Below are 20,140 nucleotides of genomic sequence, written 5' to 3'. Positions count from 1 at the left end.
ATGACTGGCCAGTCTGCACAGGGGGCAGGACTTAGCGAAGGGTCAATTTGGCCATCAATGATAAATGCATTTGCAAACATATTAAATTGTGCATTATTTTAGTTTCTATTGACTATCAAATCCCTCATACATCTATTACCTTCATAGATTTCCATTCTGTTATTAAGACAGATACCGATAGTATCATTAAGATTAAGATAAAGATAGTATTAATCAAATTAAATATTTACAAGCTTATTTTTGTAAAAAAAAAAAAAAAAAAATCAACAACGTTTAAGTATTACAAATAGATATTTTTTTTGTAAACTGTCCACGCTAACAAAACATGACAGCATACATGTTTAAATATACCTTTCAAAGCTTTGTCTAATTCAGTAAGTTAACCATTCATTATTTAACTGCTTATCATTTAACACCTAAACACAAACTTTGTGCCTCTTTTGTAATTCTTTTTCTTGTTTCTTTCTCTACTTCTCAATGTACGTAAATGTATTCGCATTAGTTTTTCAAAAAATATTTGACCCTTAATTGACCCTTCCTAAGTCCCCCCCCTTTTTCCAACAGTTCAACAGTTGAGCAAGCTGGGTGCCCCGCAAAGCCGTGGTCAACTTTCCCATTTCCTGTTACTCTTCAATGTGCTATGTGTTAGTTAAAAATGTTGAAAAGAAAACCAAATCTGATGTGGTTGCAGAATCTGCACAATCTTCTTTACAATCAGTCTAGTTTAGGAATACCTACCACCATAGCTCTCCATAGCCAGCTGCAGTGGTCTAGAGAGTAAAGAGTAGTAAAGAGAGACCAATGTTAGGTCAACACCATGGTCCATATTCAGTAATAAATACACTGAGTACTTTACTGATCCCCAGAAGGGGAAGAAGGGACACATAACCGGCAATGTAGGAGCAATGTTGGCTGATAGTCTTGTCATTCTCGGTCTTTACTTCTCCTTTTTTCAGTGAGACTAGAAGCCTCAATTTTACCTTGTTTTGCTTTGTTTGTAAAAGTTAACATCATAAATATGTTATTCCATTGCATACTGTAGTCTTTGCTGTCAGCTTCTAGAAGCTGTATTGCCTGACTCCCAGAAAGCATCTAATAAACACTGCAGTATCTGGCTAAACAAAAACGCTGTCACCATGTTTCTTTTTGTCAAGCTTACCCAACCTAGCAACAGTAACTGTGGGGGGTGGGACTTAGGAATGGTGAATTCCAAATTATAGCAGTGCAGACTTGAAAGTGGCAGCAATAAACGGTAGGCTATTCCATGCACAAGAAAACTAATGTTGCAGCTTTCTCTGTATTTTTGACCACCTTTTTGGCATGGTGTGTTTCAGTAACTTTGGAGGTCAGTGTTTGATTGCAGCCCCATACCTGCAGTCACAGATAATAAAACAACTTTTACACTGTAACAATATTATACAAGTGTGTTTTTGCATTGGCTTGGACAGAAAACAAAAAAGAGTCAGGCCACTCTTAGATGGCAAAAAAAGTAGGAAATATGGTAAAATCAGTCCCTTTCACTCAAAACAAAAATATTTACTGTAATATCAAGAGAGTGGGCATTACCAGCAAAATTCAACACATTTAGAAGAAATCTTAAATAAAATGTATGTGTTCATGTGTTTACTCTTCATTTGATTTGTATGTACAGTGGCCACATACTGTAACTGGAAACATACTTTCAAGGAAATATGCACTCTAACTGAAGTAATCACACAATATGTCACCATGAAACCATGAATATAAATATACATACACATTTACAAAAGCCGGGCTTTTCAAAAGTGCTGCAGACGGTGTAGAAAACAGGCGGAGATAGAGGATCACACTGCAATCCAGGACTTCACTCTGCAAAGGTATGTGTACACAGTTGCTGGAGGTATTTGGTTCGTCTCTTAGTCCCCAGACCAGAACCCATTAAAAACTGGCCTCTAATTAGAGTGGACCATGTCTTTTATAATGGGTTCTCTGTTTAAGTAGGTGGCCCAGTAGACGAGGTTGAAGGTCCCAAAGAGAACTGGAAACAAAATCCTTGACATCCTGTCAATTTTGCTGACGCTGTTGAATGTCTTCTTGCTGTCCGGGGCTTTGCCATCTGCTTTGGGCTTGTTAGGATCCGAAGCTCCACCTTTGGCAATAGTTGGAAGCGTGCCGGAGTCCTTGGTGATGTTCGGTGCGTAATTGGCCACTGCTACAGCGTAGGCGTTATTCTTCTTGACGACAGATGCCCTCTCTTTTTTCTGTTGAAAGAACACAAAAATTAGACATAAACACTCTAAGAGAAAGAAGCAAGTCTGAAACCCGTCACTTGTCACCATCTCCCAATGGATTTGAAACATGTAAATGAGGGAGGTGGCAATGGATATCTTGCAGGAATGGATCTGCACAAAGGCCAAATATGTCAACAATTTGACAAGCAGGCACCGTAACTGTCATAGTTTTGTGTATTTTTTCATCCTTACATTACTTCCAGTGATGTTTAAAACATAGAGCATAGGGGGACGGATACAATAAGCAGGAGGAAGTCACACAGGATGAAATATTTGTATGAACTTTTCACAACGACACTGGTTCATTTAGGTTAGATATAACTATTCTCTTTGATTGGAGAAATACAAAGATTTCAAGTGTGGCCTCAGTTGCTGAAGGTCATCACAAAAAAAGATGATACGTGATTAATGATTATTCTTCATTGATACTTACAGAGGTATGGCCTTCACAAAATTTAAATTACTTTTTCTTTGCAGAGTTGGACATTAGCACCAGCCTTAATACAAGTGGCTGCTTGATTTTCTTCACTCACGCTCAGTGACGTTGTTAGGCCTGGACGTCCGAGGCTTCAGCCCTGAAAGTTTTATGAACAGCCCTGGATCTAAATAGGCTGTATATTTATTTAACAAATAAGAATAGGCCTAATAATATTAATAATTATGATGATAATATAATTAGACATCATCATTTATTAGCTAATTGTAACTTGCATCATTAATCTTAGTTTCCAAAATAACTAAAGCAGACAAAGCAATGGCAATATAATAAGTAGCTGATAGACTTTGGAATCCACCAGCCATTGTAGCAGGTGGACAAAAAAGTTAATTTCCAACCCTGGCTCCAAGCCGCTTATATTGCTTTAACTTAACATTCAAAAGGAAATGTTGATTGCACAATGTAATGACTATGGAATAATGACACCATCTGCATTTAGATTGATTCCCTATAAAGCCTTGATTTCACTGAGCAATTCTGTCCGCCAATGTGTGCGATCTCCCGGGAAAATGATGGCTCAATTTAACAGCACAAAGGAAGTGCAACCATTGCGCAACCAAAACACAAGGAGGACAGCGCTTTCATTTTCCCCAGTAGCTGGTGGTATGAGTGTCAGTGTAAGTTCTTTGGCCATTGTTGCCCCCCTGTCTGGCCTCAATGCCCTTCTGAAAATCGCATGCCCATCAGCCACTGTGGCCTCAGTGCCCCCTCTCTGCCTGTCTTCTTTTTTCCCTGCCCTGCCTCTCTGCCTCCTCCTGTCAAGTCTGCCCCAGCAATGAAATGTTAGCAGGCTACATGTACTTGATTGGTCAACAGTAACTCCTGTCACTCCTAGTGCCAGAGTGCACTCAGGGTTTCCACACATTTTCACATTTTCTCCACAGTAGGGGAGTGGCAGCTGACAGCTTGGTTGGCCAATTGGATCAAACAAAGAAAGCTCTGCACCTTCGAACTATCACACTACTTTCAGACAAACCAGTTAAAACAAACCAAAATGACCATGGGTGCTCTGAGTGACAGTTGAATGACCTAGGCTGGCCATACTACTTGCTCCATCTCAAAATGCAGTACAATCTTAAAATAGTAGTGGGGTACAGTTATGGAAACGTTAAGTCATACTGTGCATTATTTTTCATGCCCCACTTGCCTGGTGTTATTCAAATATTTGAGATCCAAACTATATTCAAACATAACTGTAGCAAGCTGGCATACATGGAGGGACAGACGTAGGGAGAAAATGAAATGTACGTGATGTGAACAAAATGTCGCCACACATTGACGCATATGAGCTAGCCTACAGAAAATACATTAGTTGTTATGTTACATGACATGGAAGGTAAACCATGTAAGCATAATGCAACAAGTAATTGAATTACACACAACAAAATTCCATGACTTTTCCAAAACTTTCAATGATTTTTACTATTTCCATGACTTCTCCACGCCTGGAAAAGTGTATTGTGAAATGTGCTTTGGATGTGGATGTGCATGCAATATTTTTCAAAATAAATGTACAATGTTGGTAAAATACCATGAATTTACATGTCGGTGAGGATTCTCAGTCATCCAGGGTAACCATGGTAATCATGAGTGCTGTATCGTAGGGCGACTGGACTTGCTTGTGTTTCTTGAAGACGTTCTGCCTCTCTAGAAGCCTCTTGGATGAGAGGCTGAATGTCTTCAAGAAACTCAATTTCCCTGTGCCTCAAAAGCAGGCGGTTAGGTTATGAAATAAACATCATGGTTTGGCTCTACAGTCATATGGGAAGCAAACACCGGGCTCCTGGGTGAAAGTCTGGTGTTTGTTGCACCCATCCACGACCATTCCCTCCCACCCTATAAGGACTTTCCAGCTCCTTAAATTCCATCGTTGTCCAGCAGCATTTCAAACTGACACTTCTGACGGCGTTACAAACTGATGCCACTCACTGTGAAAGAATATTTTTTCATCAGTGTCTGACTTGGAAATCACCGACCAAGCAGTGGTATTTGACAACTTTGGAATGCGAACGGGTTGTAAAAAAATTATGTTTTTATTTCTCTAGTAGACGAAGTGAAATCAAAATGGTGTTTTCCAACTTATGGCCTTGAAGGCATGTAGCCTTTTGTGCCCCCAAAAAACTGCCCTGCTGCAGGCCAAATGTGGGCCTGGTTGCTAGGCTCTGAGTAAAACAGAGAGCGGTCTGGTTATCTTTACAACAGCAACACCAACAATAACACCACTTGGAAACGCATGTGGATAAATGTTTAGATCTTTGTTTTCTGCTTGGTTTCAACATTTGCATATATGCATGTCTTGTCTATATCAAGTCATTTAATTTTTATTCTTCATTGATATCTTAACCAGACTTTGTCATTTGTCAGCTAATTAGCTGTAACAAACAGTCACAACACGTTAGCTCCCCTTGTGGAGGCTTAACACAGCCATTGATACTGCCTCCCTCTGCCTCTGACAAATGTTTTCGAAGCTCCAATCTTCTGTGTGTGCAATGACTTCTTCAACATACAGTTACACTGCTAATGAATTCTCTTTGAAAATGGAGCCTGTCAAAAAAACACTCTTCTCCTCATTACCTTGTCAGTCACAACACTCTTTCCATCCCAAGCCCAGCCACGCTTTGTGAAGTAATTGACGGTGGCAAACTCAATCAAAGCGGAGAAGACGAAAGCGTAGCAGACAGCGATGAACCAGTCCATGGCAGTGGCGTAGGCAACCTTGGGAAGGGAGTTCCTCGCACTGATACTCAGTGTCGTCATAGTGAGAACAGTGGTTACACCTGGAAATACACAAAAAGAAAATTTCTGTTGATGGTCTGTTTCTTTGAAGAATTGTTTTATATAACACACACATATATATAACACTGTAACTACTGTTTTACCCTTTTCAGAGTAAGTATTAGTCACTACTGTCCTCTGTACCTTTACAGTATAAGGTCACTATTACCCTACTCTTCCCTCAAAACCACTGACCTTCAGTAATGCTTTAACTGCTCAGCAGGTTTGCTATCTTTGGCCAAAGGACACAGTTTATTCTCGACTTCTGTATCTTGTTTCTCTTTCTTTGAGCCAACCAGTCTTAGGTCACCGTTATTAGTTCCACTTGGCTTACAAACAGCAACAGTAGCCTGTCCAACTGGATTGAAAAAAAAAAAACACTGAAACCTCTCAGCAATGTCTCCTCTTTGCTCTTTATCCTGTTTTCTCCTGTTCCCACCATTTGTCAGCAACTTTCAATCATTCTCTGTATTCAGTCCCCGGTGCTGACAAAGGTGGTTTTGACAAAACTAGAGAGAAAGCCTTATGCCATCATGTGCGTAAGATCCAGCATTAACAAAGCTTAATCACAATAATGCCAGGTTGGACCGCAGCAGCAGGGCCAGCCCTATAAATGCAAAAGTCTGTGACTGAGTGAATGTTGGCGCTTCCTGTTTCAAATTAAAAGCTCTAGTGTTTCATGCACAATCCAGCCTTAAACTCGGTTTGACTTTTTTTTTTTTAGATGTTTTATGAATCACTGGGAGAGCATTTTGAGTTTTTTGAAAATCCAATATTATTCCACTATATACTATACTATACTATATCTTGTTTCGGGCTGTACCTGACTCAGACTTATATCAGTGGAATCAGATTTGGTTATTATGAACGAATATTTGACTATCCGTTCCTTTTTTTTCCAGAAAGAGTTTGAATGTGGTTTGGTGGGAGTTTTAGGCTGACAGTGATATTCATATGCTGTGGTAAACAAGTTAGCCCACCAAGCTGCTGTAGGCTAACTACACTAGCGATGAATCAGAAATGTGCAACATTTTTTGCAGACACTAGAGATAAAACCAAAGCCAGAGACTACATAATAATAAGTTGCTGTGGGCTGTAAATTCACCACCTCTAAGCAGAAGGCAGAGAATAATGTCATCCCAGAGCCTGACCAGGCAAAGCCTCTTCTCCTCAGGACAGCTCTCCATCTGTTCTGGAGAACAGAGTGAAAGCGAGGAGTGCTCACTCTGCAGCTAAATCTGTTAGACCAAACCATCACCAGAGGCTTACTCCACATGAACAATGTTGGCCGACCAGGGAGTCTCCAACTGATTCAAATCTTTGGCTTTACGGGGGCAGCTCTAATCTTGTTACAAAGTAACTTAAATACATATTTCAAATGCAAGTAGGCTAACGGAAATATCAGCCGAATTATTGGCTACCAGCTTTTTTTTTAACCTTTAATAATCAATCATTCTCTAGTATCTTTGTTTGAAAATGATATGGTCATTAACAAAAGCAGACACTTACCAAACACAGTCCTGGCCGGCACTGATTCTCTGTTCAACCAGAATGACACTTGGGAAAGAATGACTGTCATGATGCATGGGAGGTACGTCTGGATGACAAAGTAGCCAATCTTCCTCTTCAGATGGAAATGAGCTGTCATCACCGCGTATTCACCTGTGGAGACAAGAATCAGAGCCCCTTTAAAGCACCTCCACTGCAGCTACTTTTACTTTCATTTATAATATAACATTTGAGTACTTTTAATTAACCAATGAATTAAATTACTGCACTCATATACACAGCAATCTCTGCTTATGTAGGTATCAGATGACTGAAATTAATTTTGCTTGCAACTGACACCAAGTTTACTGATGTTCATTGAGATTTTTTAATAATTGTGCGTTCCACAAGAAGCCTTCTTTTGGCCACACTTTTACATTAACACTGTTTTGTAACCTGTTCATAACACCTGAGGTGGGGGTTATCAGACCTTGTTACAGCAAATCTGCTTTTATCTTTCAAAGCTAAAAGGTCATGGCATTGGTTTAATTTGACTGGAAATATAACATTATCATGAAAATACTGTATTATGGTCCTATACTAGAGTACTAAATTAAAAAGAATAGATACAGAAAACAAAGTATTTGCTACCATGCTGAAGAGTTGCTGTGTGGCATTCTGCACCTCAAATAAATAACATACAGAGTTAAAGGATAATTTTCAACCTTGACCCCATTTTCTCATGTTTTTGTTTCTAAGTGACTAACAGGAACAACATTTTTTGAAATTGGTCCAGTATTAAGCGAGAGCAGTGGCCAGGATGCAATTTAAGCACTCAGGGCATGTTTGTACCATCACTTTACATCCATTAACAATGCTTGTTTTACAACTGACAGGCTCAAATATTTATTTTAAATGTCCGACAAGATAATGATAATGATCCCTACAGAGACAGACCTTCTTTTTTAAGAGTAAGATCGTTTTTGTTCAACCAGAAACAGACCCAGAATTGCAATTGTCAAACCCACTGGACTCCGTTTAAATTCACAGTGATTTTATCACTGTGAAACAGACTTCAAAATCAACGGAAATAAAATAAAACTCACAGAAACCATCTTAATTCATCTTTCCATTGTTGTACTAACACAATACTACAGTACTAACTCTAGTTTTGTTGAAATAAACCCCTAATTCACTCACTGAGATGTAAAAAATATTCTGGCTCTATACACACTAAAGTAAGGGTTTATTTAAATGGAGTCTGGTGAGTTTGGTAATGGCTGGTTAAACAAAAAAGATCTCATGCTTTATCCAAACAACGTTAGACTTTTTTTAGCACTGGTTAAAAAAAAAAAAAAAAAAAAAGTTGTACGCCTTCATGGACCTGTAGTTCTTGAGGTTGCAAATCCCTGAGTGATAACATTATAGCACACTGTCAAAAATTAAGGATGCTGGCTTCAAGTACTATTAGCACAGCTAAAGGCTAGTCTCAAAACATGCATGGAATTCAAACAAGCTAATCTATTACATCATAGCATTAATCGCTGTAGGGTACTTATACTAGAGTAAGTTTGATTAAACATATCTATAGTGAATGTAAGAGTATTTCTTATGTAAGTTTGTATGTGAACATTTACAGGCCCCACTGCCGACATCCACCCTCACCATATCCCCTAACTATGACTAGTAGACACCCACTGTATTTATGCACAAACATTACTTTTCCTTGGACAAGAAATTAAGCTACACACACACACACACACACACACACACACACACACATATTTACTGCTCCACTGCTGTAACAAATTGTATTTCATGAGAAGAAAAACACTTTGTTAATCTAGTATTCATAAACTTAATGAGATGTTGCAAAGTGCTTATCAACCTCACTGTTGTTAAATTAACCCTGAACCACACTGATTTGTTAAAATTAAAACCGAAATTATTGTACACATGATTCAGGATCCCTGTCATTTAAAACTGATCCATTGCAATAAATAAGAAATTAAAGGCAACTCCCTTTTCACGGTCAGGAAAAAAAAGCTGCCTATCAGTGATAGTTGAGTGCATGAGTAAAGTGTTGGAAACTGACATATTAAACAACACAAGTGCAACCCCACACCTCTCTCTGTGCTTCACACTGTGTGCAGAACATTATATTTTTATGTGAAGCTTGCAGAGAATGCAGCTTTAAGATGCCAAAGCAGTCTTAGACATAGATTATACAGCTTACTTTAGCTGTCAACAGTTCATATTTGATCAAATAATCCATCCATACATAGAAAAGTAGGCAGTATGATTTCCTCTCCGCCAAGCAAAGCCTAATAGCTGGCAAGGCCATGAAACAGTGCCAATGCTGCAGTAGCAGGCAGACCTTCCAAAAGGAAGATATCTCAAAGAGAAGCCAAGATTAGACATGAGAAGAAAAAGATGTGTTACCCATGGCAACAGAACAGAGAAACATAGCTCATTTGCTGCTATGAAGGCCTTGATACACACTGCCACTTGGCAAGAGGAAAGTCCTTTTCAGCAGTGGGAAGGGGGGAGGGGGTGTCAATTCCAAGGACTAATCCCAAAAGATTTTTTATTCCCTCTTTTTTTTATTATAGCTCTGTAGTTGTATTGCCTGCGTTTCCAGCAGTTATGTGAGGACTAATTCTCTCTCTCTTTCACCATACACACAAACACACACATTAAACCAGGAACTGGAATTTAGTGGAATTGAGTGCACTCTCAGTACCCTATGGAGCTCTATATCTTCCGTAATTTAATTTGCATGCCAGCCCCGATGCCTGTGTTGTGGATGGGGGAGGAGGAGGAGGAGGAGGATGTACAAGCAAGGAATGTGGCTGAATTTTCTCCAGAGATGCCTGTGATCGCTTCACTCAGAGGGAAGACTGTAATTATAGCATGGAGATGATAATCGCGTCATGTTTCCTACAGATGTGGAAAACATGGCTCCTGCTGACACCACGGGAATATCTCGCTCACTAAGGACACAATGCACAGTGGCAACTGTCCGACAGAGGGCACTGACTCTCACACTGTGGAACATAAGCTTTGCAAATGGAGACTTCATGGAAATTTATCATAGAGATACCTGGAAATGTTTTAAGAGGCCTTTAAAAACTGAACTGCTATCTATATAATATAAAAAACAGTGAACTAAATGGCGAGGGTTAACTTGTAAATACAGGCCTTCTTAGAAAGGCTAGATTAAAGGGGCACTACAAGCAATTTAGTATGGCACTTCCATGAATTGGAGACTCACAAGATACAGATCTTTTTTTTTTTAAATGGTCAAAATCATCACAGCAGAGGCCAAGATACCCTGACTTTTAATCACAAGTATGGTTCAAGCCACTAGATCACTTCCCATAATGCAGCTCACTCACGTCTTACCTTGGACCCACCATGGTTGGTAAAAACAATGTTTTGAAACTCTCTTCCCCCATTCTCTAACTTTCTGTTACAAATGATTACTTTAATGACATTGTCAGGCTCATTTCTCAATATTTTTTTGTTTTTTAAAAGATGAAGTGCCCCTTTTACAGCCCAAAAGTAAAAGCTGCATTGATGAATTTCTGGCCACTAGAGGGCAAAATCTTAAAAACAAGCTGACAGACTTGCAGCCACCATCATATACAGGAGCAGTGTTGGGTAAGGGTTACTTTAAAAGTAATCAAAGTACGTTACTGCGTTACTTTCTAAAAAAAAAAGTAACCAGTTACTTTACTGCGTTACTCCCTGAGTAAAGTAACTCAATTACTTTAAATGTACTTCCAACGTTACTCCCTGAGAAAAGTAACTCAAGCACTTTTAAAGTACTTTTGAGTATTCTACATTTCCTATTGGGCAATGGACCACAGGGCACTAAGCCTACATTTTTTTGTCTCCAAAATTAAAGTTATGGACCATTTGCCCTTCACTGAGATCCAGTTCTCCCATCACAGCCGTCACTTTGACCAGTAGAAACACAGAACGATCTGCTGCCTAGACAACTGTATGACAACAACACCTCAGCGTTTTTAATATTTCCTCTAGGGATGTTACCACACAGAGTAAAAGGGGGAAATGATGGTGTGAAACAGCAGAGGCACTTTGTCAACCCGCTGAGTTAACGTTACTGTCATTAGCATCAAGCTAGCAAACAATGGTACATCCTCACGGTCAGACATAAAGTAATAACATTAACAAATAGCGGCGGGGCTTTTACTCACCACAGCTGCAGAGGCTCCCAGCTTCATTTGAAACAAACTACATTATAGATGGTCCGTTATTTATTAATCCCTCTGTGTGTTTATAGATTTACTTTTTATCCGCTCTGTTGTCTTTGTAAAGTTAACATCGCACCGTCATTTCAAACTCAACACTTGTTTCAAATTAAAAGCCCCTTATAACCTCGGCTAGAGAATCCCTTCATTTTCTAAATAGGCTTTTATTCTGAAACATCTGTCAGAACTTCCTGTGGAAGACACAGTAGCTTGATAGTTTACTTATGGCGCTTCAAATGTAGCTCCTGCCATCTGCTGACGCTTTTAGGTGACTACAACATGTCGGCTGGCACATGAACAGACACAGTGACTCAAATAATAGTGAAAGTAATAAAAATAGGACAAGAATAACCCCATGACATCACACACGCCGTAAAAGACGACCGGGGATAATTGGTGAGTACCAGCGTGTAGCGTGTACCAGGCATAATGCAAGTGCTGAGTCTGAAATATGTCTGTCAGCGAGTCCTCCTCCACCTACTCAGACTCCACCGTAGACAACGGCAGCATTTCTCTGACCACGTAGCGAGCCACAAGCTCCGTGGCTTCTTTCAGACTGATAGGTTTAACGTTATCTCCATTATTAGAACCAAACGACAGCCGTTGCTGTTTCGGAGCTGAAGGACCAGCGTTCTAAAAGTAACGGAAGTAACTGATGTCTTGTTTGAAAATGTACTTAAGTATTTGATTACTCAAACAGCAAACTAACGCGTTAGGTTACTCGTTACTGCAAAAAGTAATCAAAGTACTCTAACGCGTTATACCCAACTCTGGAGTGGGCTTATTAAGGTGTAAAGGCAGACACTTTTATCAGATGCACAGAAACACTGCCATCCCAGTCATTAGAGCTGCAAGTAATCATTTTGTGTCACTTTGGTATTATGAGTGACTCTTTTCACATCACACAGTCATTTATATTTAATTTTAATATATCAAAATATTGGGTAATGCAGGCTGATTTAATTGGTAAGGTAGAACTTAATGGGACACTCTAACACTAATTTCTTTTGAAACAGCTATAATCTATAGCTATTTTATATTAACAATAGATAACTGGTCATTCGTATTTGAAAGCAGTCACTAGTAGTAATAAACCTATATGAATTATCGAACAACTTTAGAGTTCCCCTCAGATCTAGCGAGATTTTTAGCTTCTTTCAACATGTCGTTTTGGTTTTCTACCTTTTACTTTTACCGTTTTAGTTCCCTCTCTTTGGTTTTTGTCCATAGCAGGCAGCTGTTTTCAGCAACAACAAAAAAAAAAAAGAAGAAAAAAAAAAGAGGTCTGAGGTCCCTGACATACAGGCTCTGTGGACAGCTTTTCGGCCAATTCAGCATGTTGAATTGGCGCCAGAGCCTGCCAGAAGTGAGGAAAGCAAAAAAATTAATTAAGTCAAGAGGGCGTCAGACTGAAACAAACTTATTATGTACAATTATTTTTTTAACTATTGAGCTCTTTAGCAGAAATGGTTTGTAATTGTTTGAGTTATTGATCGCCATTGGCGGTAGTCTTTGCAGTGTGTTCAAGTGCAACTTTTTGGCCAAGACACAGGCAACATTTAGCGGCCTAACAGTCTGCCTTCATTGCCTCTAGTTCCTTGATGTAGGTTTAATGTGTGTCTGGGCCCGTTAAACGCTACCTGCCCATCACCAAAGTACAAGCAGACAAAGTTAGCAAGTTGCTGAGTGTCTACTTGAAACTTGGTGCTAACAATTGCTAACAGTGCAGCATTTAGTTGTCAGGTGGCCAGAAATTCAACTCCAAAATAATGCTAATGTTACTCCCTATCTACTGGATGTATAAGTAGGCAACTGTCTGCTGCAACTGAAAAGATGTTAATATGACAGTGTTTACAGTTTGTTTCTGCTGCCCCAACATGGACAAAAAAAAATCATCAGTTGCTGCATATTTAAAAAATATTATGCTCAGTTCTTAGAGTGCATTTATATTAAAGCCCCTATGACATTACTGGAACATCATACATTATACACTGTGTATGATGTTAAACATTCAGTTCAGTTCACTCATGGATTTCTATGTATAATTAATGCAGTAACACGAAAAAATGTTTTTAACAGCAAACAAAACAAGTGTTTTTCATGAACACTGAAACAGTGAGTGCTTTAAAGTAACAAGTCGAACATGACTGTGCAACACATAGATGTATGGCTGAATAGCAAGACTTTTGTAACAGTGTGTTGATGTGTTCACAGGCTTATGCAAGATGTCTGTCCCTGCGAAGCCTGAGAGCACATTCGTTCGTGCCAAATGACCTAGTTTGCAAGTACGCTACACCAAACACTGACACACTAGTAATGAATGATTAATTTAAAGTCAGCCAATCAGATAATGTGGAGTGACTAGTTAAACAGGAGAAACAGGCACTGGCAGGCATTCTGCCTTCTACCGAGGCATCATACACCACTTAACCTAGATAGGAGCATTTAGTGCATGAAAGGATATTCTTACTCAATGAAACTGAAGCAGGGATTCCCTTGATAGTGGAAAGCAGTCACTGGGGAAATACTCTATACTGGTAATTGATACCTATAGGGAACAGTGGTGGAGCACCTGATGTAGGGACACAGTTATGAAGTCTGTGGTAGAAGCATTTTCTGCAAGTATTAGTAAAAATTAGTAAACCTCTTAAATAAGTCTAATATCAGGATAAATATCCCAATAATGCTACAGGGAAATCTCACGCCTTGATTCTCATCTAAGAAAGCACGTCTAGCTTTTGACATGATTCTGAAGCTTTCACCCACACCGCCCTGAAATCCCTACTTCAGCATAAAAAAAGGTTCCCACAATGAAAACTGGAGCAGCTTGTGAGAAAGAGGACTCACTGTGCACGCTCAGGCACAAAAAGACGTCTAACTCCTCAGCCATGCTTTGCACACCGCCCACTCCTCCCTCGACTTTACAGCTCAAGTCTCGAGGCGCTAACCCCAAGGTCAGTATCCTCCACCAGGAACAAACTTCTCAAACTCTTTCAGCATCATCACATGTAACTCATTCTTTATGTTCTCCTGAATCATGATACGCATTATTCACATTTCCACCACAGACCCGACTCCCTTCACTCTTCTTAAAGGTCCATACCGGTGGTTTCGATGTTAACCTAAGCATAACCACCATAATTTGTTTGCTACAAAAAATACATCCTTTGCATAGATGTCGGCCATTTTCCAAAGCAGATTTTAAATTTCTGCGTGCTGATTTTCATACATAAAATTAGTTGCAATAAAGTAGAAAAAACACATTCAGCAATCTAATAAAGATGGTTTCATTTGAAAGATGGTTTGCAGTGATGTCACGCATACACCATTTAGACACAATGGACAAAAAATGCAAAATACCCTGGTCTCCCAGTAATTATAGCACACCTACACATTTCTCACCAGTATTATGATCACTGCTGTCATCGTCCTGCAAGAACTGTATTTCAAAAGCTTCTTCCATCATGTTTCCCTCAACTAAGTAGTAATGCTAAAATTAGATCTGTTCTGTCACTCAGTGAAATAGAGGATTGTACAGATCGTCTCATCACCTTCACCCACCCATCAACACCTTTTTTTTTTACTTGACTTAAATGGTGGCATTGTTCCAAGCTGTGTAAGATGCTGCAGCAAGGACTTTTACCAATAATGTTTTCATTTTTTGGGTATGATTACTCAGGCCTCCTTAGCCTGGCCAGCTACCAATCAGTTTTGGAAATTATTTCTTGATTCAAGTGGTCTAAAGGCTTAGCAAGGTCTTGCTCCTTGCTACAACCCAGACCTTTTTATCCATTAAAAGGCCATGTCAGACATGTTGGTTAAGGTTCACAGTCATCCAGGTCATGGTAATCTTAAGTGCTGTATTGTAGGCAGCTGGATTTGCTTGAGTTTCTTGAATATGTTTCACCTCTCATCCACAAGGCCTCTTCAGAACTGAAGAGGCCTTGTGGATGAGAGGTGAAACGTCTTCAACAAATTCTTTAGAACTGAAGGAGCCTCTTGGATGAGAGGTGAAACATCTTTGAGAAACTGAAGCAAGTCAAGTTGCCTACGATACTGTTGGAGATATCGGCTGTAGAGGTGTCCGCCTCCTCTCCAATATAATGGAACTAGATGGCACTCCAAAAAATCCATTTGAAAAACTTAACAGCAATGTCTTTTTCTAGAAATCAAGACACTCAAGATTATCCACAAATCTTGTTGTGAGGAGTTTCTATAGGAACTATTTTCTTTCTACTGAAACCGTGTACCACAACGTATTACTGTGCAGAAAGCAGCTTGAATCTACCGTTAGCTCACCCAGTACGACTGAACTAACTAATGTTTCAGCTTAGGCGAGGGGGACGGAATGTTTACATCTCGCGCTGTCACAAGGACAAGGCTTTTGTCCTTTTGCCTTTTGTGAACTGTCCCTTTAAGTACTTTCTGGCAGGTTTATGGCCATGTTACCATGGCAACATGCACTGTGATACATTGCGTGTAAAGATAAATTGTCTGTTGAATTTAGCAAATATATCAGGTGTATTTTAAGGTCCTTCTAGTTCACTCACAAGTCTTCAGTTCTTCTTACTCCTTACACTCACATCATTATTATTATGATTATTATTATCCACTTTATAATGACGTAACATTTATTTTGCTGTGACCTCAGTGATGAAGCATTACATAGATTAACTACTCTCAACATGACATAGTCAGGCGTCATCCTCTGTTGTGTCAACTGACATTTAACCAACCACAACCGCAGCAATCACATCTCGCTGCACTGCTCTGGCGGCCTATTTAAAGACCCTCACATTCACATTCACTCTGCATGCTGACGTGTGCTTGCTGCTGTTACTGCTGCTCCACTCCACCCAGTCTCCACCTGCTTTGGTTCTGCTCTGTTTGTGCGCACCCTGGAGGGTGTTTATTTCTAAGTTAATAACCACTGGGGGATTATTTGCAATGGTCCCTGCATGTTATTTATCACTGTGCTAAGTATTTCATTCTGCTACAATGTATTGCCACAGCAGGGAGCCTTACTTAGAGGAGAACCATGTTGTAGAGTCATTTCCATTTTTATTTGCTGTGTGACATGATGGTTGCTGACAGAATTAAGCTAAAAACATGAGACATGAACACAAGGTAGATGACAAATTTATTCTCCAAAGCAGTAAAAATCTCGTATATTAGACATGTCTTTTTTAAATGCTCGAGAGACACCTCAAAGGCTCTTAACATATATCTTTAATCTAGGCTTGTTTTCCGATCTCTTTAATAATCACTATTTCCTTTTCTTTGCATACAGAAAACCAGAACACATCACTCTGCAGCCTGGCCTCGTTCTCTCTCCAGTGGCTCCCTGTAAATGCATGAATTTATTTCTAACTTACAACGTATTACACAGCCTTCACCAGTGATTTGCTTCCTGTCATCATATAATCTCCAGCCACTGGGTGTCACATTCCTTGTCACTCCCAGCATGTAAAGAAAACAGCTGCCAACCATCTCTCAGCGCTCAAGAGGAAGCCTCACTGACTCAAGTCCAGACTCAATGCCCATTTATTCACCGCGACTTCCATTCAATTCCTGATCTCATCTTTAAAGCTAGTCCTCCTCACTGTCTGCTGTCTACTCCCTGGACAGTGATGGCGTCCCTCTCATCTTCACACACACAGACGTGCATATAGACTCATGTGTGCACACTCAAGTTCTGGCCCTGTTTCTTGGCATCTGTGTTAGTGTGTTTGCATGAAATGTGTTAGATCTATTTTTAGCCATTATTATCTCTTTCTGTCATACTATATGCTGCTTTTCTCTGTATCTGTGCTCTTTGTCTTCACTTTGTGAACAATATGCTTTTTGAAAGTGTTTTATAAATAAATTAAACGTGACAACTTACTATCTTGGATAGTGCATATTTCTATTTCTGTACAGGGCTTTGACAGACCTAGCAAAGCTTCAAGACAACATGCTTGTGGATTTGGTTACTGCGTGTGCATTTAAAACTAGCCTAAACATCTTTTTTTCACACAACCTCTAAGAATAACTGTAACAAGGAGACTTAAGAGAGGAAGTACTGTTTGCTAAGCCCTTTCCCTTTGTGACTGTTGCTATGCCTGTCATGCTTGGACAAATGCAATATTCACTGATAACCGGGGCAGGTAATTTTATCAGTTGTAGCCACCTGGCATTAGCAGGTTAGCTCCAAGAGCTGGTTGGGTCAAAAGGCCTTATAAATGCTCTTGATGGCTTCATGCATGATATTATGCCAGACAGAAAACTCTGCATCCTCACCCAAGGGCATGGAGACATGGAAATAACAAACATCATTATTATTGTTTTGCAGTGTAGGGCTAATTAGTTTGACATAACTCTAAGTGCCTACACTTCACCATAAAATATGATGATTAAAATCCTTCAGATATCTATTATTTGTATCATTGTATGACTCCAATTCCAATTTAAACATAAAATACATGTTCTCAATAGAAATTCAAATGTGTTAGTTCAGTACAACCCTTCAGTCCTCCACTCAGTCCTGAGACTTTCAAAGTTGGAAGAGTTTTGTTGACAGAACTGAGAAAAATCCAATCTTCTTCCATTTAGAAACCTTATAAAAAAAAAAAAATAAAAATAAAAAATGGCCTGAGATATTACTACATATTTTGAATAGCTAAATGTGTATTTTTAGATACAGGACTGAGAAAAGATAAGAGTTCAATTTAAGTTACAACATGCCAAATTGAATGGCCCTTATTTGCTCATCTACTTGGACCATGGACGTATAAAGAGAACTGGATACAGTGTTGAAGGCAGGGCCCTGTTATTCTTATGGAAGTTGCTCAGTGGTGCATAAGGCATAAGGTTCGAATTCAGTGCTTAAAATTACCTTGATCTTTGGGCACACGGAGGATATATACGAGAAACTTTCACCAGATGAAAGGCTTATTTCCAGTTTAACTTCAGTAGGGATAAAATGGTTTCATCATGTGGCTTATCTAGGCTTTAGAAATGTTACTGGACTGAATGGATTGTCTCCTTCCCAGTGTAAGTCTATGGCATTGTGTTATCCATTTTATTAAAGAGGATGACACAAACAGCAAGCACAAATTGTTTTATTTGCGCCTGAAATATTTGAATTACATGTAAAGTCAATGTATAGATGCGATAAATTGTTAATCCCCGCTGGTGCGATGGACACGATATGAATGACACAAAATATGCTAATTAAGCGATGCAAATTCAACAAGTAGCGCAATTTCGTGTCATACACTCATTTGTGAGACTTGAAAAGTCTGAAATTCAGCAACCAATTTGTGCAGCAACAGCCAATGAGCATTGAGATCCTCCGGGGATGTATGTCGCCAAGGACATACCCGCAGAAGTTCATTCATCGATTCAGCAATTTCGCATATGTATAATGAGAGTTTATTCACGCATATGAAGTGAGTCAACACAAAATATTCTACAGTTCAAAAATTGAATGATTCTGCAAACCACAGATATATCACATTTGTATGTTTCTTATGTATCAGTGTTTCTGAAGTAGTATATGAGCTGACTTTATCATTGGAAGGTGGAAGGGATGGTGGATACTGACACTATAGGCGAGGCACCTGCCAAGCTGCAGACACTGTAGGCCACTGTTTGAGAACAACATACAACAAAATTGGCTGGTTTTAGCATTTTAGTCACCAAGTTTGGGTGCTTTTTAGTGACCCGTTACTGTTTTTATGGCGGGGGACAGTGCCATTAAAAGTAGTTGTTTTTTACCAAAATATCTCTGCATTTCCTGCAGGTAAAATACCACAAAAACAGGCATTTTATGCCAAAACACAATCTTTTCTGAACCATAACCAAATGCTTTTTGTGCCTAAACCAAACCACGTTAACCATTGTATTGTTGAAACACAAAGAAATATAAAGTTTCAAAGTATCCACCACATAAAACTCTAGACTTAATTATCCTGTCTACTAATGGGTTTGTCACTGCTGGATTCACTTGCCAATGTCTCCTGCAGGTTCATTTGAGTGAAATGCCACATTTTCAATGCACACCGACTTATTCACATTCTGGGCCTAGAACATAGATTTCCTTTGTCATTTCACGCATCACTGCGCTTTTGTGAGACATTCCTGTGTCTTTGGGCACCAACATAAGACACTTAAATCACTGAAGAACACAGCAGCTATTCTTTTCTCCTGGAGCTCCTCTGTTAGTGTCTCTGACAGCTACAACAGACAGGTGCACTCCCTTATGTGAAGCACTGCATCTGTCATCTATTTTTTATTTTTTATTATCCATTTAAAATCCATTCAAACACTGCACTGCATTCTAATGTCTCCACATCTTTAACCTCTAAAGGATGGGGTGTGGTGGTGGGGTTATAAGGTGGAAAGGCTTGTCACAGCAGCAGCTCACATGTCATGTTGCTTTCTGGACCTGCAGGCCATGCTAAATGCAGATCAACAAAATACAGAACAAAGTAGGAAATTTGAGATACATGACTGCCAAATCCCTGTTTTGTTGAATCTTTGTCATGCAGAGGAAGCCAGAACAAATGTTTCCCTGAATTTTTCAAGCCAAATGAAGTGAGTAACAAAAAGACAAAACTTAGCAAGCGTTTCACAGCAAGCTACGGCCGCCTCCTGCAACATGTAGGAGGTGGACAAGTTCAACATCCACCCAAACAAGCACAAAATTTTCACAGCTTGATTTTCACACTCACACACGTTGGAGCTGAGGTAATAAAGATATCTGGGTTCATGGTGCCACAAAATTAAGCAGATCGAAGCTATAGATGTCATCACAGTTTTCAGATTGTGTTTGCACAGGTTTTGTTGCTAAA

The 20,140-nt window shown here is 39.4% G+C and overlaps 1 protein-coding gene across 4 annotated transcripts in view; it reads right to left on the bottom strand.

Annotated features, from left to right (window-relative positions):
• Nucleotides 1-238: 238 nt before the first annotated feature.
• LOC125894783 (gamma-aminobutyric acid receptor subunit alpha-2) overlaps nt 239-20,140 on the bottom strand; it is a 47,913-nt gene continuing 28,011 nt past the window's right edge. For all 4 annotated transcript variants that reach the window (XM_049586372.1, XM_049586373.1, XM_049586374.1 and 1 more), the window contains 3 exons: nt 7,051-7,203; nt 5,341-5,543; nt 239-2,240 (listed from right to left, as the gene is read on the bottom strand). In XM_049586372.1, the coding sequence (XP_049442329.1) occupies nt 1,932-2,240; nt 5,341-5,543; nt 7,051-7,203 (665 nt within the window). In that variant the 3' untranslated portion in view covers nt 239-1,931. The remainder of the gene's footprint in view (nt 2,241-5,340; nt 5,544-7,050; nt 7,204-20,140) is intronic.

The sequence above is a fragment of the Epinephelus fuscoguttatus genome, linkage group LG9 (genome assembly GCF_011397635.1).
Source record: "Epinephelus fuscoguttatus linkage group LG9, E.fuscoguttatus.final_Chr_v1".
Classification (NCBI taxonomy): domain Eukaryota; kingdom Metazoa; phylum Chordata; class Actinopteri; order Perciformes; family Serranidae; genus Epinephelus; species Epinephelus fuscoguttatus.
The sequence above is the reverse complement of the archived record's forward strand: the minus strand, read 5'-3'. Positions and strand labels throughout refer to the sequence as shown.